This window comes from Mastomys coucha, unplaced genomic scaffold (assembly GCF_008632895.1).
Source record: "Mastomys coucha isolate ucsf_1 unplaced genomic scaffold, UCSF_Mcou_1 pScaffold23, whole genome shotgun sequence".
NCBI classification, from domain to species: Eukaryota; Metazoa; Chordata; class Mammalia; order Rodentia; family Muridae; genus Mastomys; species Mastomys coucha.
This window is the reverse complement of record NW_022196906.1, coordinates 91,135,513-91,158,685: the sequence shown is the minus strand read 5'-3', so window position 1 is coordinate 91,158,685 and position 23,173 is coordinate 91,135,513. Positions and strand designations below refer to the sequence as shown.

Sequence of the window (23,173 nt, the reverse complement as noted above, 5' to 3'; positions counted from 1 at the left end):
TTAGCCTGGCAAAGTACTGCCTCCCTTTAATCCGGGTACTTGGAAGGCAGAAGCAGGCGGAGAGTCTGAGGCCAGCCTGACTTTACATATCAAGTTCCAGGGCAGCCAGGACTACGTAGACCCTTTCTCAAAATAAAGAAATAGAGAGATGAATAGATAGAATCCTATCCACTTATTGTCAATGGCCTCTGTGGCATTTAATGTTCAGCTAACCAATCGAGAGCAGGACCTCTTCCTTCCCGAAGTGGCCCTCATCAAACAGGACACTTTTTCCTACACGGTTAATACTACTTGAGGCTGCAACGCTTCCTACTAAGGGATACTTTATAAACGGCAAAAGCCACACAGTCCTTAGTTCCCAGTCCATCATCAGGAGATAACGAAGTGACTGCATGGGTCTGGAACTCACCCTTCCTTCAAGGTTGGGGTCAAGCTGGTTCACACACACACAGAAGGGAAGAGTATCCTTTCCCCGTGGAAGGGAAAGAGTCCAACCCCTGCCAAGGGAGTCTGGACTTCTGTAAAACAACAGCAACACTGAGGTGCCCCTCCCCCAGCCTCTTAAGCCTTGCGGGCTTCAATGCCTGGCTAAGAATTAAAGTAATGGGAAACAGGGTCTTAAGACACCCACTTCAGGCCCCATCTGGCCATAAAACGGCAAGAGTGTGAAAGCTAGGCTGTGAGCAGTAAGGAGTGACGTGAGGTAGTGAAAGAAATATCTACTGGGTTTTTTAATTAACTGCCTCTAAATAATGAAAATGAGAAAATTAGGCTCACTGTTAGTAGCAAAGTGCCATTGTGACTTGAATGTTTCTGTTGATAGATGACACAGTGCTTAGTCGGAGAGGCTTACATCTGGCTGCAGCTGTGGAAGCGCCTTGAGCCTGGGTCTGCCTCTTCCCTGGTGAATAATGGCAGAGGTTATTTTTTTTGCCTCTGGATCTGTGGGAGGAGAAAGCATGAAGGAAAAGCCAAGCGGTAGAGGCTTGCTCCTGGCCTTAGATTACTGTAGTAATCATGACCACGTGGCTAAGAAGGCCTTTGCGTACTCTAAAGCCAGAGACATAAAAATACAAATTTTTACTGATAAGGTTTACTGAACATGGGGCACATTTTAAAAAATATATTCTTTTATTTTGGCGTGTGCAGTTGAGCCCAAGTGAGAGTATTATGCCACGTGTCTACAGAAGCTTGCAGAGGCCAGAAGAGGGCATCTGGTATGTTTCTACTGATGTTATAGGCCCTTTCTGAACTGCCCTGTAGCTGATGGAAACCAAATCCCGCTCTTCTGCAAGAGCAGTAAGTGCTCTTAAGAACTGAGACGTCCTCTACTATACACATACTGCCAGAACAATCAGACCCCTCCATGTGCGGTCCTTGGTTGGTGGTTGAGACCCTGGGAGCTCTGAGGGTACTAGTTAGTTCATATTGTTGTTCGTCCTAAGGTGCTGCAAACCCCTCAGCTCCATTGGTCCTTTCTCTAACTTCTTCACTGGGGACCCTGTACTCAATTCGATGGATGGCTGTGAGCCTCTACATCTGTATTAGTCAGATACTGTCAGAGCCTCTCAGGAGATAGCTATATTTAGGCTGGCTTGCCCTTCCTTCGGTCTCTGCTCCATAGTTAATCTCTGCAACTCCTTCCATGGGTATTTGGTTCCCCCTTTTAAGAAGGAATGAAATGTCCACCTTTTGGTCTTCCTTCTTGAGTTCCTTGTGATTTGTGGGTTGTTCTTCCTGTATTCCAAACTTCTGGGCTAATAACCACTTATCAGAGAGTGCATACCATGTTTGTTCTTTTGTGATTGGGTTACCTCACTCAGGATGATATTCTAAATTTACATGTAAATAAAGAAAATATCTAATAATGAAAAAATAAAATAAAATACAAAAAAATTAAATTTACAAAACACATTAAAAAATATGTTACATAGATCCCAAACTGATTTCTAGACACTAGAGATCACATTGATAGCTCTTATGTTCCTTCAGGGTTCCTTGTCACAGCTAGTTCATTATTATGAAAGTATTGACATAAATTAATTTCCTACTAAAAAAAAAAAAAAGAACTGAGACGTCTGCCCAGCCCCTGGGGGATATTTCTTAACTTCTGTAGTTCTCTATGAAGAAAGTATGCGTGGAACTCACTCACAGGGTTCTGCAGCCCTATTGGCACAGTGCGTCATCTCCAATACCCAAGAGCCTTTAATCTATGAGCCTGGGCATCCTGCAACCTGCCTTGGTCTCCAGCTTGGAAGAACTTAATGACACCGTTAAAATGCGACTACGTTTCTCCTATGTGCCCCTTACCAATCTGAGTAGGTCACATTTCATGGCTAGCTGACTGGCAGATTTTACTACATATGGATGCTGAATTTTGGCATTCTTTCTTGCATGTATTAAAACACTGTTGATCACTCTCCTTAGTGTCGTTAACATAGTGAGGTATGTTAACCGAATCTTGCTATCCTGAAATAAATACTATTTATACATGATCTTTTATGTAGGGTTGGATGGAATTTGCCAGTATATTATTAATGTTATGTTGTATCTGTGCTCCTGATAAAGTCTGTAATTTTATTGGTTTTTGATTCCTCTGTCAGGCTTTGATATTTTGGTGTGTGGTGGGGGAGAGGCGAGAGACAGACAGAGAGAGAGACTTGGGGAGGAGAATCCTATTCTTTCTGGGTTGTTTTATAAAAACAAACTATGTACGTCTGCTGTTACTTCCTCTTTGAATACATGATAGAATTTATCAATGAATCCGTCTAGGGAATTGTATAGGCATGTTGTCCCAGCTATATCTAAGGCTGAGGTAGAGAAATTGAAATTCAAGGTTACAGAATTGAGACACAGAATGATTTCAAGGCCAGCCTGAGCAATTTAGCAAAACTAGCTCAGGTTTGGAGAATATATATATATATATTGGAAAAAAAATATATATATATATTTCATTTGTATATGTGGATTATATTTAATGATACTATTTTAAATCTAATTGGGTCTAATTTTTTTTCTAACTTCTTTATCTTAGTTTGTCCAATTTTTATTTAAAAATATATTTTTTTTATTTATATATGTGCGTGTTCCTGAGTGTATATATCTGCTCCAGGCTCATGCAGGAGCCCACTGACATCAGAAGAGCTGTGTTGAAGCCCCTAGAACTGGAGTTATAGGCAGTTGTGAGCTGCTAGGAATGTGTTGAAAACTGAACTCAAGTCCTCTGTAAGAGCATCAGGCACTCTAAACTCCTGAGCTTCTCTCCAGGCTCCAGATTGTCCATACTTTATTACAAGTTTTGATCTATGGTGCTTGTATTGTATTTGGATTTATTTACTTTCTAATTTCTCTTTCATTTTTTTTTCTTTGGTCCGGACATTAAGATGTATATTGCATAATTTCCAAATATCTGGAGTTTTTCTAGATTACTGACAGTTAAATGTTGGTGGTTAGTTTATTTCCTTTGTTCTCAGAGAACATATTTCATGCATTTTCATCCTTGTAGGCTGTAGGATTCATTTTATGACCCAGCATATGGTCTCCATCATGTGAGGTTGAAATGAATGTGCCATCTGCACTTGAATGTAGGGCTCTGTTATTATGTAGTAGGCAGGACAGCATAAGGAAGGGTGACTTTAATGGTATGTTTGGATTTGTCCTATTAATTTAATGAAAGCATGGTGCTAAAGTTCTCCAGTTTTGAGTGTGTGGCTATCTGTTTCTCCTTTTAACGTTGTCTACTGTTGCTTCATGGTTTTGAGCATCCTCACAAGAATTAATGTAATATAGTGGATGAAGGATTCAAATACCTCTAGAAACCTAGGGTTGATCTCTGTCATCTTTCTCCTTAAGAAAGGGCCCTATTTCCCAGCTTTTATATTTAATATTTCTTTTTTTTTTTTTCCGAGACAGGGTTTCTCTGTATAGCCCTGGCTGTCCTGGAGCTCACTCTGTAGACCAGGCTGGCCTCAAACTCAGAAATCTGCCTGCCTCTGCCTCCCAAGTGCTGGGATTAAAGGCGTGCACCACCACCGCCTGGCTAATATTTCTATATTTTAAATGTGATGTGGAAAATATTGTGGATCAATTTCTTCAAAAGTGTTGATATTTTCAAAAGCAATCCACTAATTCCGCTAAATTCAAATGGACAGTGGTCTTCTGCCTGGCATGGGGTCAAGTCAACCCACTTTTCAGGGCCTGGAGCCTGCTTCCCATCTGCTGAATGTCCAAATGCCAATATCAGCCATAGCCTACATGGGTCTTCCTTCCCTTGGTTTTTCTTTAGGACCTCCACCCCAGGCATCCCATTTTCCACACCAGACAAACAAATGGTTTCCTCTCAGAACTGCTTTCCTGCTCCTGACCTGGTAAAGGCTCTCTTGGAGCAAAGGGTCAGATCAGAACAGGAACTCAATGCTTTCACCATTAGAGCAGAAAACACATTTTTTGTTGTCTTCTTTTAAAGGCTTGAATAGAAGTCTCTTGATATAAATGAGAAGGAGGGATAAGTCTGTAGGGATTGGTGCAAATAGTCTCGACTCAAGGCAAATAAGCCCATTACAGTCAGGAGAGAAGAGACCAGAGCAGACACTGGGCGCAAGGCTCAGCCTTTCCCGCTGTTAGACCACTTTTTGCAGGTTTATGATGTAATAGGGAAAAGGTCCACGTGTCAGTCTTCCACCTCACACAAAATTCTCCAGATCCCCTGTTAGCTTATGGCCTTCTATCAGTAAACAATGCAATACATATGACATACAGTTTATAACGAACCTGTTATTCTAGTTATAATTGAGACAATCAAAATATTATCAGAGTTAGTAGCAAACCAATTGTACTGTAATAGCATTAAATTTATTACTTTTAAGAAGAGGTTTAGTTTCAGTTCTGATGACGCTGAGTGAATTATAAACTAGGCTCTCTGGCTATAATACTTGCACCTTAGCTGGGAATAATAGAAGCCATTTCTCAATATAGACATCCAATGATTACAAGTAACCAATAAGTTACTTCAATCTTTTAAATAGTTTTAAAATATTATTTTATCCTAAGTTCTATGAAAACATTCATAAAAGAGGCAGTGCTAATTCAAGGCCTGACAATGAGCACTTTGGGAACTGCAGTTCAATGTGATTTTTCCCTCTGAAGAAGGTCAAATGGGCCATTATTTTAAGAGGCAGCATTATCCTGAATGCTATGAGTAATGCCAGGAAACTAATAATCAACATAAAAGAATAATTTTATAGTTATTGTAGGATGCATCCTCTCTGAGTTTAATTAATTTCTATGGAAAAATTGGCCTTTGATGATATGAACTATTAATTATATATCATAGAGCTATCCAACTGAATCCTGACCCAAGTCACACACATAGTTGTACATTTTCTAGCAACAACATCACAGAAAAAAGAAAAAGAAAAAGTAGATTGTGGAGGTTTGCATGAGAATGGCCCTTATAGGCTCAGATGTTTGAATACTTGGTCCTCTGTTGGCAGAACTCTTTGGGAAGGATTAAGAGGTGTGGCCTTATTGGAGAAAGTGGGTCACTAGGGGTGGGATTTGAGATTTCAAAAGAAAGACCTGGGAGGTAAGTCAAATTTAATGCTTTATTTTATGTTATTTTGGTCATGGTGTTTTCTTATAATAATAAAAAAATGGCTAAGACACAGGTGAATTGATTTGAGTAAGACATTATCAAACACTTAAGATTTGCAATTGCTATATCAATATTTCATTTTAACTTACCTAATTTCACTGAGATAATGTCTCACTCTGTATTCCAGACTAACCTTCAACAGTGATCCTCCTGCCTCAGCTTCCTTGGTTCTGGAATTATAGAAATTTAACATATGACTGGGTGGTATTTATTTTAAAAGTCTTTATCCTTATAAAATACCAGTTTGGACTCTAAATTTTAATCAGAACTTCTTGATTGTCATTTTAATTTTGTATAATTTGTTTTCCAAAAAAAGTAACCACTTATTTGAAGTTTTCCACAAGTAAAGTATTTGTTCTTAATTTTTAACTTAAAATACAATTGAATAAAATATAAAATTTAATTCCTTAATCAGACTAGGCACATGTTAAGTGTCAAGAGCCACATATAGGGAGTGAGCTCCACACCTAAGAGGCCAGACACACAGGGTTCAACAAGCATCTTTTGAAGAACATCTCTTCCTGAGTCATTCTGAGATCCCAAAATACTGCAAACCAGGAAATTTAAAAAGCAGAAGGAGATCTTAAAGATTTGGCTTCTTGGGACTGGAGAGATGGCCTGTGGTTAAGAACGCTGGCCATTCTTCCAGAAGACCTTTGTTCAATTCCCAGCACCCACATGACAGCTCCCAACCATCTGTAACTCTAAGTCAGTGGATATGATGCCTCTTTTTGGCCTTCTTTGGCACATGTACTGCATGCAGCCTACATGCTGGAAAAATACCCATACTCATAAACTAAAATAAATTTTTTTTAAAAAAAATCTTAATGATTTGACATCTAAGCACAATTCTGAACAGGCTCTGTCTATACTCTAACTCTTCCTCTGTAATTGTCCATACTGGTATCTTGAGGTCTCCCTGGTGTTCCTTAGCCCCAAACACCTCGAGTGACCTGGCTTTATGTTCAGCTTCTATTTCAAAAACCCACTTATCAGTCCCTGAAAGGCAAGACCAGAGTCTTAGGCTTCTGGGAGCCTCTGCAACTGCTACAATTCCCACCCTGTAGGAAGAAGACACTACTCAAACGTATAGGAAGATAATCCAGAAATAATTAAGGACCTTTATATTTGCATGTAACCTTTCCACCATCCACAGCTTCTAGAATGGCAAGTGGGAAATTGCAAGGGACAGACTTTGGACCACAGCCTCTGCTTACATCTAGCTTAAAAGTTGACCATGTGCAATGAACAAATGGAATCCATTTTTTACAGCAAGACTCCCCAAATTTACTCAACAAGATCCCATTCCAGCTTGACAGTGGAAACAATATTTTTTCCCAATTTCATAGCTGGGCCCAGAGACTATACTTTTTTGAGGTCATTGGATTTTAATTAGAATCTGTTGGCAGATATTAAAAATGTAGCCATTACAAATGCAGTCACTATCCCATTCGGCATGATTTGATTGTTTTCTTCTGTTGTATGTGCTCCATGGCACCTGACTCTACTGGCCGACCCTTGGGATCCCAGGAGAGCTGCCCAAAGCAGTATACCTGTGACACAGAAAGAGTACATGATCAACTAGAGAAGAGTCCTGCCATCACTCATTAGTTCCCAGTTTAAACTTAGCAAGAGTTGTAATAGTAATGTGGTTTTGAACAGGAGGATAGCAATTTCATTTCCATTATCCAGACAGGGAAATGAAGGTCTAAAGATGACAAGTGGATAGCCAGAGTTCAAGGCTTACCTGGCTCAGCAAAGCCTTGGAATAGAAGCTCTGAAGCATAGTATAGAGACACGCCCATATTCATAGGGCTGGATCTGTGTCCAAAGCTCTTCAAGCTGAAACTCCTTCTCTGTAGTCACAGCACCCTCTGAGATGGTGCACTGATACAAGGCAACCAAGTCTGAAAGTCTTTGAGAAGAGATGGACTCATCTTCACTGCACGGATCCTTTGCCTACCTACCTCCTCTGTCTGCAGAGACAGGGCTGACCTCTATGCCTTCCAAGCCTCGCTTCTCTAGCCAGGCATGTCAGTGTAGAGAAATGCAGGCTGTTCCCACCGTGGCCCCAAGCCCCTGACCCACACTAAACACCTAATAGATGTGAGCCATCATGATCTCCAAAAATCGTACCATCCGTTTGTGTCCCACTGTATTCTCTTTTACCCAGGGATGGTTTTCTTTAAGACTATGTACAATATTCGTTCATGCTGGAAGCCCTTCCAGAGCAGATGCACTGGTCATGAGGCAGACCAAATGACCACTCAACCCCTGCTCAGGTTTTGCTTGACCTAATAATGGCTGTCGGGGCTCTGGGCCCTTTCCACATCTCCAGCATATATATAAGCCGTTGCATCATTTATTTATTCAACAGACACTGCCAAGGAGGGAAAAAGTGCCTTGTCTTCAGTTTCTCAGAAATGGATGGCTGTGCTGTGCGAGGCTTCCAAAAAGAGAAAAAAAGCCAGAGGAGGTTGGGAGTGGGGTTGGTTTCCACACAGACTTTAGGAAAGTGGCTTCTCAGATTAAAAGAATATGCTCTTGCTTTGCTCAGTCCCAAGCAGAAAGAAAGCTATATGCAATGACAGACAGCCACCCGCTCTGGTTCTATTGGGAATTGAGGCAAGGTGACAATATAGTATCTAAGTGCTTGCAGGCCAGAAGGCAGGATTTACTGTGATCATAATAAAAAACTGAGTGACCTTCATCCTTCCCCAGTTGCACAGAGTATGGCATTATAGCCTCGTGGTACTTTCAGGATTAGACATGGCTGCTACTCCCCTGTCTGAAATGAAAAGGAACCTAGGGAACACACAAGGTCATACAGCTAGGGAGAACATAGAAAGGACTCAGAGCCTGGGCTGTCTGAACAGCTCCCCACTCCCAGATCTCAGAGGGGGGCCCACTGTGACAATCCCCAACACCTTTCCCCTTAATTCTCTACTCCTGGGTGATTATAAATTTTTAATCTGAAGTAGGAGGGCTTAAAGTCAATTTGTTTGAGTATAAATTTATTTCTAAGTTCAGCTCTAATTTGATATTCTGAGCATGATTACCCCAGGATGTAATTAGCATTTGTCCTTTCCTGTTGTATTATACTTACAGTGACTGCAAATGACTTCATATAGAGGTGTACCGTACACTCGAAAGCCTGTACTCAACCCTTGGACTATGCGCTCATTGCTATCTAACTTCCATGTGAGTACTAGCAAGGACAGGGCGTAGAGCTGACATCAAGCTGTCAAACTCTAGAGGGACCTCCCCAGCTTGGAAGAGTGGTTCCCAAGACCTATCTTTTTCTCTAGTATGGACCTGGATAGATGTTCATTCTAAATAGAATGTTTTCATGATTGTGGTGTGGTGCAGTTTCTCAGTGGGACAGTAAGCCATTAGGATGAAGTGACTCTCAGAGGCGTAGGAGTGGTCTACTCTCAGAAGCATTCAGTGCCTCTAACTTTGTCCCAAAAAGCTTGTAGCAAACCCCACCTAGTCACTCTGGAGTAAAACTAGTTCAACACATTCATTCTATCTCCCACTCTGAGCACCCCTGTGGCACAGTACTGATATTATGTAAATTCTAAGGTATTGTCATTGACCAGTGACATTCTGGGGGCGGAGGGGAAAAATGTATGAACTGCAGCCAGTTGGTGCAAGATGCTTTAACTCACCAGGTTGTTTGATGACATGCATGACATGAACTGGAATTATCTTTGATGGCTAAATGATCTGCCCATTCACTCTCTTTGGTTCTTTCAAGCTGAAAGAGGGACTTGGTCAAAGTACTGTTACTGTGTTTAATACAATGACAGAGGTCACAGAGAGCAATCCAGAGTCACTCACTCCAGGCCAGACATGAAATGCTCTGCATATATCAAACCACTTAACCCTCCAACAAGTCTGTGAGGTGACCACTATTAAGGGAGCCTCATATTGGTGATGAATAACCGGGCAGAGGGGAAGTGACTGGTGCAAGACCGCAAATACAATCTGCCACAGAGCTAGGATTCCAGCCTAGCCTGTCTGGTCCTAGATCCACAGGAAACAGAAATGATGTCCCCTCATCACACCACTCTACTGCACAGATATAAAATTCTGCTTGGACACTTCCTCCAGTGATCCTCTTGTGAGACGCGGCAAACTGAGTCTGTGAGTTCCCTGTGGGGCTTCGGGTCATAGTTGCATATCAGAAAGAGGATATGGCCCCGGAAACTGTGTGACAGCTACATCTGGGAAATGGCAAGAATAGCAGCTCCCAAGAATTTTGTTCCCATGACCTATTTATGTTCACAAACACTAGGAAGGGCCCTCAAGCACTTTTCTTTATGTGGGTCATCCATCAGTATTTATTCAATTAGGAACAAAATTAGAGACACTTTCAAATGCATAGTCATTTATTTAAAATAAGAATAATAAAATCATTGTGTGTTGGCATAAGTAACATGACTTGACAAATATATTTTCCAAAGCAAATTTATAATAAAGAGCATTGCCAACATTTTTGCAGTCTCTCTAATATCTAGTGTAATAAAAGTATCTAGAACCTCAAATTTGGTTCTGTCTTAACCTAATAATGTGCATTATTAGGTCATGTAGGCTAGAATATGTGAAGAAAATATAATTATAATAATAATAATAGTAATAATAATAATAAAGGAATTATGCAATAAGAAAAGGGAAGAGTACTTTAATAATCTTTTCTGATAATTCCAGACATTGTTGCATATATCTGAAGTCCTCTAGGTGCTTCTTAAGAAATAAATACAGAAAGTGAAATTAAACTGATATACTTGTCATACAATGTGTCTTGATAGTTGCAGAGTGTTACAACAAAATGCCATGGACTGGAATTTGTGAAATGGCAGAAATTGATTTCCCACTGCTATGGTGGTTGGGAAGTCGTAAGATCAAAATGTTAGAAGGCTCACTTTCTACTGAGGGACTATTTCTTCTTAAGTGGCCCCTTCTCACTGTGAATTCCCACAGCAGAAGAGGCAGGGGATCTCCCTGGAGCTTATCCATGAAGGCACTAATCCTAGCCCTAAGGGCAAAGCCAGTGATCCATTGACAGAGATTTCTCCCAGAATATTATGCAAGAGCTGGAGACACAACTAGAACAATTGTTTCCCAAAGGCATTCTCTTCTAATGTGATCGTTTTGAGAGTTGGGTTTCTAAAAAGAATTTAGAGATACCCACTCTCTCGGCCCAGTGCACACTGTTACAATAAAAACCGTCAATCTGTCTTATAATTTGAATTTTTATCATCTATGATCATGTGGCACTCTACACTGGTCATTTACTAGATCTCTTGTATCCTGTTAAACTAGATATTTTTAAACTGGAAACCTTTCATAACCAGGTATCAAAAGGTCCCATTCCTTATCCCTGCCCAAGGCTGTTTAATGATGACAGCAGACACAAGTTCTCAGAAGCTTGAAGCTCAGATTTTAACACTGGCAACAAACACTTCCATATCGCTTTTTCAGAAGCTGTTTTCAGGAGCACACATGCAAGCAGGGATGGACCCAGCATGCCTGCCCATCACTCTGTGGAAAATGATGCTCGGTTAAGTCCCAGCTTAGCTCTCAACTTCCTGTCTTCACACTTTCCCAGACGCCACACCTGCCCTGCCAGGGTGGTTAACTTCACCTTCCTGTCTTCACACTTTCCCAGATGCCACACCTGCCTTGCCAGGGTAGTTAACTGCACTTCTACCTTTCACATGGGTCACTAAAAGCCTCAAAGGCTGTGGTGGTATATGCTCTCTATGCCAGCCCTCAGAAGGCGGAGGCAGGAGAATCACGAAGTTTGAGCTTAGTCTGAGCAATGTAAGACTCTGTCTCAAAACAATAACAGGAAGAAAATACGAACCCAGGAGTTTAGACTACCACATTCAATAAAATTGATACCGCTTACTGAGGAACTAAAGTCATTCTCTAGTGGTACTGAATGACTTGTTTATTGTTTGTTTATTGAGGATCCTGTGGTGAAAATGTAGCTACTGCTAGGCCTCCCACTTCTTTGCTTTCCATTGCTTTTTTATACCAGCAGCACAAAGCTCAGCACATTGAAGAGTCCGATCCCACCTTAGTGTTAATAGGATGGTCATCAAGCCCTTGTGGTATCCTAGAAAGAGCTTTGGGGTCTCCACAGACTGTTCTAGAGAAGCCCTGGGCTGTAGCATCCTTGTAACAGTGCTGCACGTCATGAGTGAGCTGATAGGTTCTCACTTTAGGGTGCCTTTCATTCCTTATTGTCAACATGACCTCTGATGAGCTCTTCGGCCTCTCCCAGACTGATTCCTCATCTCAACAATGGAATCAACGCAATCTGTTGTTCCAGCATAAGAGTATTCCTTTCAGAAATATTCTTTGAAACCCAATTATTTGAAAACTGACTTAAAGGGATGGAGAGATGGCTCAGCAGTTTAGAGCACTTGTTCTTATACAGGACCAGCTTCGATTCCCAGTGCTTCCACAGTGGCTCACAATCATCCTTAATTCCTGTTTCAAGGGATCGCATGCCCTCTTCTGATCTCTGTGGGCACCAAGCATATATCCGTGCAGTCAAAAAGTCACACACATAAAATAAATCTAAATTAAATAAAGTAAAATAATTTTAAAGACATTTTCTTCAGAACCTTCTGACAGAGATTAGGAGAGAGCTATCCCTATTTCTGCAGAGTCTGTTGCTGAAGAGAAGGTAATTGTGTGCTACAAACAAAAGCCAACATCGCACCCAGGCACTGTAATTGTTCCTTCTGCTCAGGCCTTCAAGGGTGTTTGTGATGAAGCTGAGTTCATCTACTGCCAGCCACAGTAGATAAGGAATGGCTCCTAGAGGCTCAGTGACCTCAGGCCCCCATTCAGGTGGCTGCCATCCCAATACACACACTAACCTGTGTGTGTCACGTGCACAATTTCTGCCATGCCAGCTCCACCAAAAAAAAAAAAAAAGGATGATTTTGATGGCAATGTTTTTATCTGGAAACCATCCAACCTGATTTGATTTGTCTTTTAAGTGCATCATCCTCCCACAGAAAACCTTTAGCAACAAACTCCGGACCAAGATGACCCAGTGTATTGGGTATTGAGGCTGAGAACTGAAAGACGGTCTGAGCATCTTTATTCCAAAACTCAACCCCAGATCACTTGCTCGCCACTTTCCTTCTTTCAGCTCATGGTATATTAGTGATTTCTATCTGAGAAAGTTCTAACTATAGAAAAGTATAAAACTTTTCTCTATAGACACACATGACATGTGTGTGTGTGTGTGTGTGTGTGTGTGTGTTCCTGTGTACCCCATGTGCCTGTGTATGAGTACATGGAGGCCAGAATACTCCTAGAGTTCCCTGATCATTTTGTTTTATTACCCGGAGACAGGGTAATGGCACAGGACCAGAAGCTCTCAGAATCTGTCTCCATTCCTCGATGCTGTGCTAACACATATGAATAGACATGTCTGACTCTGACTTTTTACATGGGTACCAGAGGTTCAAACTCAGGTCCTTAGACACAGAGAGCCCTTATCCTGAGAGCCTTCTTCCTGGCCCCAGCAATGCCAGTTTTAAACACAAACTATTTAACTCTAGCTCAGTGCCTTTCTGACAACAGGGTTCTGTATGACTCTCACATCGCACACCCAAGGAGCTGGTCTTACTCTAGCAGTTTCTATTCCCATCACACTGGACTCTGAAGTGTTAGACTCACCCTAGCCCTCCCCAAGGTATATTGTCCTCTCTGCCTGAAACAAGATGTCATTCTGGTGGCCTGAGGGTCTCCCTTTTCTCCTCCTTCAGTCTCTGCAAAGCCTTCACATCCTTAGGCAAGCACGTGACGCATGGTCAGCCAGATGTGAGTTCTGTATCTCTCCTTCAATGTATATGTGGCACTCCCTGTTCCTCCTCTAAGGATATGGCTCTCTGACTACTTATCTCCCTGGACAGCAAGTAGTTTTGTGTGGACTGTAGCTGGGGCTGGTCCTGCTCATCACTGATGCCCAGCACTTAGTCCCTAATAAATATTTCCTGCATGAATGGATGGATTATCTAGCAAGAAAATGTTTGTGCAATGGGAGCACAGTATTCAGTATGCCCAATAACTAGTGTGATATGAGTTCTCGGTTATGTTCAAAGGGGAGCAAATTCTGTTTCAGTTTGAGTTGGTGAACACTAAGTGCTCCCTCAGCTGGTCTGTTTGTAGTCAGTCTTTTCTGCAGCTTATGGGATGCCTGATGGCACCAGTGCCTTATGTTTTAAGGTACCCAAGTCATCCATCCTTGTGTTTCTGGTGTAGTGCAGTTTCCAGGGCTTATTTGATGTGGTCATCAGCTTTCTGTCACTTGGAAAAGAATACCTGAGAAGATGAGACACCTGAAAAAATGCCTGGAAAGAGACCAGAGCTGTTATGGTTTATAGCTTCAGGGGTCTTAACATAGGGACCCTTGGTCCTGTTGCCCTGGACATGAGGTAGGGCATGGGCACCTTTGTCCCTGTTGCCTTGGGTCTGAGGTGAGGCTGAGAGTGATGGTAGGGTCACGTGGAAGAACAAAGCTGCCACTTCATGGTAGGCAGCAAGGAGAACTAGAGGGAAAAGGGAGTCGGGGACAAGCTCCACCCTTCACAAGTAGGCTTCCACTGCCCCAGTTTGTGCAGCTGGACTCTGGCTTTTTATAGCCATTCAGTTAGGAATTCATCAATGGATTATCAGTCCAGCCACCAAGTTAGTGCCTTCATGATTCAACCTCCTCCCAAGGTCACACCTCTGACCTTTGCTGCATATAGAAGCCAACTTACAACGAATGAGTCCTTTGGGTGGGTATCCCTTCATATTCAAACCATGATAGCTGGTCCCCCTAAAATGCTAGCTCCACTGAATTACAGTGAACTAAGCAAGATGGAAATATGTGGCCCAAAAGTTTACTTCTCTTATCTCCCTGGGTCTCCTCTGTGTCCTTCCCCTACTCCCGCGCCCCCCCACCACCACCACTCCCTTGCTTCTTAAGGACTGCTGAGTCTTGTGAACTACTTTGGTTGTGCTCAAATGTTTCCAGCAGAAAATTACCCTCATCTATTTTAGGTTTAACTTGGCTCTTCAGAATGAAATGGTCTGATTAGCCTTATAATCATGGGGATGGTGGTGGTTGGGCACTCCAGAGAATCTTCCAGAACCAGTTTGAGTGCACTGGTAACACTGTCACGGAGGTACTGATCTTGAGATAAAATCACAGGGCACACTAGCTAATTCAGAGCAGAAATTAAACTCCAGGATCAGCTAAAACCTATTCTTCTGCCCTAAAAGCCACAGAGCTAACCTTGTCAGAATGGGCAATGCTGAGATGCCCAGTAAAAACCTTGGGCAGTGGCAGAAAATGCAAGCCTGTCTTCCTGTTAGAACTTGGCCCACAACCCATTTTATTCACTATAGTATATCTATATTTCAGAAACAACCTGGAAGGGAGGTAGTGAAAGTAGGATGTTCATTATGAAATTGAAGATAAAAGAAATAATAAGAAAAGCAAAAGCCCACGGGTAAGATTGGTATTGATTGAACATCTTAGAAAACATTGTTTTAAGAGATTGGGGCATGATTCCTATATGGAAAGTGAAGGACTCAGCTCAGCCTCACTTGAATTAGAGTCTGAATATGAATCATATCCAGAAGCATTCCTAGGGGAACTCTTTAGACATTTTGGGACTCTTTGGGGATAAAGTGGTAGATTAGAACATGTGAGGGCTTATAAATCAGCCAGACCTGAGTTTAATGCCCAAGTTTACCTCAATGACATTGAGCAAGTAAGTTCTTGATCATCATCCTCTTCTCCCGTCTCCTCTTCTTTCTTCTCCTCCTCTTCCTCATCTCCTTCCTCCTCCTCCTTTTTCTAATTTGCATAAGTCTGAGTTGGGAAGGCCTGTAATCTTAGCATTTAAGAGGTCAAGGTTAGAGGACTGCCAGGTCCAGACTGTCCTGGACTAAATAGTAGGATGCAGTCTCACCAACAGAAGAACAACAATGATTTGTATATGTTTGTATAGCACAGCTGCCTTGTATATTTGCTATGAAGGTCAAATAAGATTGCCTGGAAACAAGATCATTGCCCAAAGCAGGCATACAATCAATCCCATTATTCCTTTGCCTCCAATTGTCAGCTCCTATCAACAGCTGGACAGGATCTGGGCTGGGGAGAAACAAGTGCCTCTGTCACCCTGAGAGCAAATTCTCCTAGGAATTCACATACCTCTCCCTGGTCCAGGCAGTATAGCTGAAGCAATGTCAGACTAAGGATGTTGTAAGACATCTCAGAATAGATGTCCCTCTCCCTAACTTCGTCGCCTGGAACACCTTAGAATGACACACCTAAAACCCAGAAAAGCACTGTCACTTAGTTTAAACCTATTACTTTGTCTATTGCACACTTGGAATTTGAACCCAGATATCTTGGCTCCGTACTTCAGTAGCCTACAGATTGGCTTTCCTGCCCACCTTAGAGTGCTAACACACCCCTTTGTACTATAAGTGGCCTCTGGACAGTTGAGCATCATTGCCTGAAGTCTACAAGTACTCTCAATACCACAAGAGGACATGTCTCAAATTTTTAGGACATTTCAAAACATTTAATATAGGACTTGCTTTTCAGTCAGAGTTCAAGAAATAAATATTCATGAGTAGAGAGGAAAAAAGAAGATTCTTGTGGCCTTGTAATTTTAATGCAGAGAAACAGTCATAATAAACATTAACCCAGCAGAAGGGGCAAGATGCATTAATTTCACAACATGCTCTGCTCTTTAAGAAGTTAGCTGTTCAGGATCCGTGGGGAATCTTGAACTTGCAAATATTCACTCCCACTGTTTCAAAAGAGAAAATTGCCTGCCCCGCTGAGAGTGGGGGGGGGTGGATAGAGAGACATAATGGAGGCTGGGGGAGGTGAGGGAGGTTTGGCTGCAACAATATGCTCTTTATAAACCAGGGTGATGGAAACAAAACCGATGCTCATGCTTAAGACGAATGAAGCCTCTGGCACCGGTCTGGCTGGACCTAGGTCTCTGCTTCTACCCATCTCCTAGTCATGCCAATGTGTCCAGCCCATGCAACATACTTTAAAGCCATTGTCACAAGACAATAGGCTAGGCAGAGCTCTGGCCTTTGAGTCTTTCCATCAACAGTCCTTTGTCTTTTGATTGTTAGCAAGTTTCTTAATCCCAGACTGAGGGGAAGTCTGCCAGGAAGCCCAAAGAAACTGGAGGAAATCAACGCCCATATAAAGACTACACAAGCACCTTCTGGAAGACATCCACATGCATGAGACACTTCCATTTTTCTCTCTAGGAAATGAGCATGTAGGCCTGACCGCCAAGTCTAGTTGAGCATGTACGGAGGAAACTATGTAGAAGTTTTGGGCTTGTGGGTCTGGCTCTGTAGAGGCACTGTCTTGAGTCCAGAGACTCCCAACACTCACCCTCCCTGCTCTCTCCTTCTGCAGGGGAAATCTGTGCATTCAAGATCCACGGACAGGAGCTGCCCTTTGAGGCTGTGGTGCTCAATAAGACATCGGGAGAGGGCCGGCTCCGTGCCAAGAGTCCCATCGACTGTGAGCTGCAGAAGGAGTACACATTCATCATCCAGGCCTATGACTGTGGTGCGGGGCCTCGGGAAGCAGCCTGGAAAAAGTCACACAAGTGAGCTCTCTGTCTCCCACTTCTGCCCTGGCCCATCCACTCCCATTTATGCTATTTACAAACTGTTCTTTAAGGATGTCCAGCGGTATGCTTGGAAGGTGGCTTAAAACTCCCAATTCTATTAGCATCCCTTTGCCTAGGAGCGGGAAGTGGGCTATGGTGGTGGAGATTGGAAGGAGGGGTACTCAGGTTATAACTGGTCATACTGCAAAAAGACCCAGATGTGGCCAAGGTGTTGGTGAGTGCTGCCAAAACCTTTACACAAGCTGATTTCTACCCTAGAAACACTGGGCCTACTTTTCGTCTCTGGAAGACACTCTTAGGCCACCCTAGGACTGAGAGTGCAAGCATTGCTTCGCCTAGGAAGCATTCCCTAACCTACCCCTCTCCTCAGACCTCAGTCTAAACTTTCCTTGGCATTTCTCTAACATTCTTTGTTTCTCTTTCATGTACTTCTTACCTCGCAAGTCAACACTGTTCTCTCCCTTATGGAGTTTGGCTTAGAGCCCAAACAGTTGACTTCTTCCTGAGTGGAGGAAGGAGTGCATATGTGAAGGGAATAGGAAAAAGGGAGAAGATAGAGAGGGAATGTATTGCCTGAGGTGAGCAATAAGGAATGATGGAGAATGAGGAAGATTTATGTGTTCAGCATCAAGGCAAGAGCAGGTTGCTCTGGTTGGTACCCAGAGGGAGGGTAAAATAGAGCACTCAGGTGACAGTTGACCTGAGTGCCTGGAGGCCTCTTCACTCACGTGGCCGTGGGCTGGATCAATACCCTACAACACATGGGTATGATTTCTTCTTTATCATTCATTCTTCTTTCTGATCGGTGTTCCAGGGCTGTGGTCCACATCCAGGTGAAGGATGTCAATGAGTTCGCACCCACCTTCAAAGAACCAGCCTACAAGGCCATTGTCACAGAGGGCAAGATCTATGACAGCATCCTACAGGTAGAAGCCATTGATGAAGACTGCTCCCCCCAGTATAGCCAGATTTGCAACTATGAAATTGTCACAACGGATGTGCCTTTTGCCATTGACAGAAATGGTAAGTGTCCTGAAAAGATCCCAGTACTGTCAAGAAAACAAATTTACTGTCCCTGCTCTCAAGACCAAGAAGGGCCCCAAATGATACCTCCCTAGAGACCCTTTATCTATTTAGACACCATGACCCAATTCTGTACTTCAGTTGATGGCTCATATATAATTAGAACATTTTTATGTCTAAACTACTTCCAGAAAACCTGGGAACTTCAATGAATGTGGTCTGGAGAACTCATAATCTCACACACTTGAATACAAAACAAACGACAGTATCCTGGAATGGTTATTTATCATCTAGGTGTGTGCCTTATCTTCACCTTGTCCACATCTGGATGTCTGTCAATAATCTTAGTTATAACATGAGCCCCCCAATCACCACCACAACAACTTGCTTTCTACTCCCAGGCAAATAGATACTAACAGAACTGGGAATTTTAAACCACCTTCCAACCATAACTTTGTTAAGAAATCTTTAAAAACTCTTGCCAACTTTCCCTTTGAGAATTTCAACTGTAGCAAGGCCTTCCTCCCAGTTTGAATTAAACTGCAAATGATCTCATAAAAACCATTTGGATATTTCTCATCACCATTAATATGAGTCTTATTATAGTGTACACATGGCCAGAGGTCCAATCAACTCAGTCCACTTGGCCCATAACTTGATTGTAATAAAGTAGTAGTGCTACTTTCTGAGTACATTGCTCACTGTTAGTGTAAGTTATGTGTCTGTATATTATCCCCACTTTGTTTCAGATAACATTTGAGTAGCACAGAGGGATGCAAAAGTTGCAATCCCTGAAGCATTCTATAACCAAGTGTTAGGTTTAGCAATGGGTTCAGAGTGGAGCTAGAGTAGAACTCAAGGGAAACAAGCTTGCCCTCATGGAGACTACCAAACAACGAAGGGGAGGGAAGGGGAGAGGGGAGAGGGAGGAGGGGAAGGAGGAGGAAGAGGGGAGGAAGAGGGGGCAGGCAGAGAGAGAGAAAAAAAAAATATTATGGGAAAATGAAGAGTGAAATCATGTACAAAACATGCTGGGAACTGGAGTTAGGCCAAAAATTAGGTTTGAAGAATCTTTCTAGCCAACATCTACAGGGGAAGCAAAATTGCCACTTGCTCCTAAGTCTTCAGGAATGCTTTACAATATTGAGATCAAAAGGAAGCTTACTCTGTGATATAATCTCTGCACCCTCAGAACAGTAGCAGGGTTTATAGAGGAAGGGAACACCTTCACTCCCACCCTCAACTAGCTTCCCCTAGGACCGGCCTGGCTGTTAGGACAAAGGATAAAGGGCACGGGACTAAGAGTTACCTGCCTGACATCATTACTCCTAATTGTTCAGGGCAGGAGATCTGTGCACAGGAAAGAGAAGATGGGAATACTGAGGTGAACATGAGTTCTATTTGTATAACCACCCAGACCCTCACAGCTTCTCTACTAAGCCAAGCCTACAGGCTGTCCTGTACCTACTGCACGCGCGCGCACACACACACACACACACACACACACACACACACACACACACACACACTTGGGAACTTGGGCCATGACAAGTACATGGTAAATAGCAAGACATCTGAGTGGAGACATCTGTGATTGGTGGTCAAGCTCCACTTGGCCTCCTGGTCCTTGTTCTCAAGAGCTCCCAGGGAAAGATAAGATGCAAATTCTTCCATCTGAGGGTAAACTGCCCCAGTCACAACGATAATTACTCACCTTGATGAGCCATTCCGCTAACATACGCCAATTTATTTCCCTGGCTGTCTCATTAAAAGTGAGGAATGGGCCTTTGCCAGGCCTCTGCCTCCAACTTTGGTTTACAATGTAAAGAGGGTGAGGAGAGTCAGCTCCAAGAGTGTGTGGCTCCCCAGCAGAGACGTGTACAAAAGCACAGCTCTCCAAGTAATGAAGACAGGATCTGGGCAGCTCCCAGTCTAATGAGCTCCCCAGCAGGCCCTTATCAATCACTTCTGTGGCCACCTTCTCAGCTCCTTGAAGTTCTTTGCCTGTGAGCAAATCATAGAAAGTGTGGCTGAATGTTAGGTACCTCTCTTGGCCACAGGTTCTCCACATTCTTCATCCCACAGCTAAATAGATGCTCCCAGGTCTTCAACTTGCCAGGCTCTTTGCTTTGGGGGAGAAAGAAAGAGATACAGAAGCAGGAAGGGTAGAAGACATGAGGTGGAGTCAGAATGACCTCCTATACCTCCAGACCCAACCTCTTTCACCTGTAGACCCTTGTTCTCCTTCCTTGTCAAGCCTTGGCAATATCAACCCAAAGTCATTGTGCGGCTCTGAAGTTGTGGCTGGGGGTGTATTCAGCGTACTCACTGGATAAGCAGTGCTGAGGAAGGCTGTTATCTATAGTCCTTAGGCCTTTCTTCCTGTGACTGGAGCATGGGGTTTAGCCACTCTACATGCAATCTGGGCTCAAATGATGGGCATATAAGTATAAAGTGAGGATTTGGCCACCATCTTGGAAAGTTCTAGATCTGGGCTAGGTGGTATACAGGCTCCAGTTCCTGGCTCTAGGTTAGCCTCTCTTTGATAAGCAGAACTTTTCCTGTTTTCATTAGACAAGTGGAAAAGCTGAACCCTAAGGCAGGAAGAGTTTCCTAATTACTGTTGGCACTTGGGCTTACCGCTACAAACCTCTTTCTCAGTGATAATTGAAAGGAACAGATTGGAGTTTTGGTTCATAAACATAGCGTAGGATAAGATCACCAAGGAGACAGAAGAAGAGGAGGTCCCAGCTTGTTCCCCCAACAAAGAGCAAATGCACAGCCGTGCATAAACACAGACAGATATCTCGGACAGTTTGAGATTGAAGTAAGAAATTGCAAGACAATGAAAACATATTGAGTATAACTACACAAAAATTGGGTAAGAGCCTCAGTTTCATTTCACCTACATCATCCCTTCCCACAGACCAGTGGGGCCCAGCACAGAGAAGAAACTCCTTTGCTCACAAATTCCTCTCACAGAGAAAAGTATAGCACACTGAACTAAACAGCTTCTGCAGTCTCTCAGAACAGTTCCCAGGTGACTTACTTTAGCATCATCCCACCCTGATCACTGGGGAGGCCAGCATAGTCAAGATGTCAGGCAATAGCTAAGGAAAAATTCGATGGCCAGGGGCTCTCAGTGTCAGCCAATGTGGCAGAAACCACCAGGGTCTCCAGTGGCCTACTCTGCAGGGAACACCAGAGGCCTTCACTGGGCACCTACACCTCCCTCTTGGTCACTACTGCACGGCCCCTGTGGCTTTCATTATTATACTCCCCTGCAGTGTCTAGCCTGGTGGACCAACACCATCAACTACATAGGAAGGCAACAACAGCACAGTAGAAATAGATCCTATCCTCTTTTACTACTACAGAGCACATAGCTTTTTACTCTTAGTCTCTGGGTGTTTAAGCCACTACTCCTCTTCTCCCTCTCATCAGGAGATAACCTAGCTCACCCAGGGGCACCCAATTAGGTACCAGTACAACCAGTGTATCATAAACAAATGGCCTATGTACCCAGTGCCAGCATTGGCTGGTCATAACATATTCACATGAATCATTCAGGATTCTTCACCTTTATCCATGTGCCAATGAACAACTATCCTCAACTCCTATTATCAGGTCTCTCAACTGAACATGTGCCTGCAGCTATCTCACGTATCTCACGCATGCCTTCTAGCCCTTACCTCCCATCACCAAAGCCCACAATCACATTCACTCCTACAGCTGGCTCTCATAGACATACAGATGTGCACTGTAAGTTCTGATGCTCTAGCTATACGTGTGTATGGAGCCACCCACCCTGCCACTGATGCCCATTGGCTCAGTGTGCTCACAGTCAACCCTTGTAGCTACACAAATGTACACAACCATCCCCAGCTGCATTATCTCATTGTTTGCACACTGCCATGCTTGCATGCATAGCTAGTTCCTGTATCAGTCTGCATTCATACTGACAACTTAAGCCCTTCTGGTACACAGATACAGACAATTGGCCTAATCTCTGTTGCTGGCTTCTATGAAAGAAATGGGTAAACAAAGCCAGTCTTTATATAACAGGGTATATGCACATTACCAGCCTTATGCCTGAGGCCATGTGAATGTAAAGTACCCTACCCAGACCCAGACCCAGTTGGCCTTACCCCAGCTTGTGTCATCATGTGCATTCCTGCTGCCAGTTATATGCTCAGCGTCTGTTGTTTCAGCTGCTTGGCACAGACACCATGAGGATACCAAGATGCCCCTCTGCCACACTATCCATTGCAATACCAAGAGCTAGATATTGCTGATCCAAGACATGTTCTTACTTTCCCACCTGGAACCACACGCTATGGAACCAAGTATGGTACCACAGTGTTTCTCCTCAACCCACACAATGAAGGTATTTCATTTCTGTAGCCATTCCCAAAAGTCTAGAAAGGGTGATTGAGCTTTTTCTTCAAACGCTCAAGCAGCTACTGAAGGTTGCAAGAGTCATTCTCACCTCCCACATATAATTTCAGTTCCAGGGGAACCAATGCCCTCTTCTGGCCTCTATACAAGTATGCATGTGGTACTCAGACATACATACAGGCAAAACACAAAACAAGACAAAATAAGTTAAAGCATTAAAGAAATTACCAACCAGGAGAAAATAATGTACAATACTGGAAGAAATAAAAACAGTGATAACAAAAACCTGCCAACAAAGAATACTTTCCCTGGCAAATCCATCCTTCAAAAATGAAAAATGAGAAATAAGAATAATGACATTCCATGATGAACAAAAAAGTAAAGAGAGTCCTCTACCCCT

The 23,173-nt window shown here is 43.0% G+C and overlaps 1 protein-coding gene across 1 annotated transcript in view; it reads left to right on the top strand.

Annotated features, from left to right (window-relative positions):
- The window catches only part of Clstn2 (calsyntenin 2), a 593,894-nt gene that overhangs the window by 439,168 nt on the left and 131,553 nt on the right, over positions 1-23,173 (top strand). The window contains exons 3-4 of the mRNA XM_031345279.1: positions 17,133-17,328; positions 18,167-18,375. Of these exons, the coding sequence (XP_031201139.1) occupies positions 17,133-17,328; positions 18,167-18,375 (405 nt within the window). The remainder of the gene's footprint in view (positions 1-17,132; positions 17,329-18,166; positions 18,376-23,173) is intronic.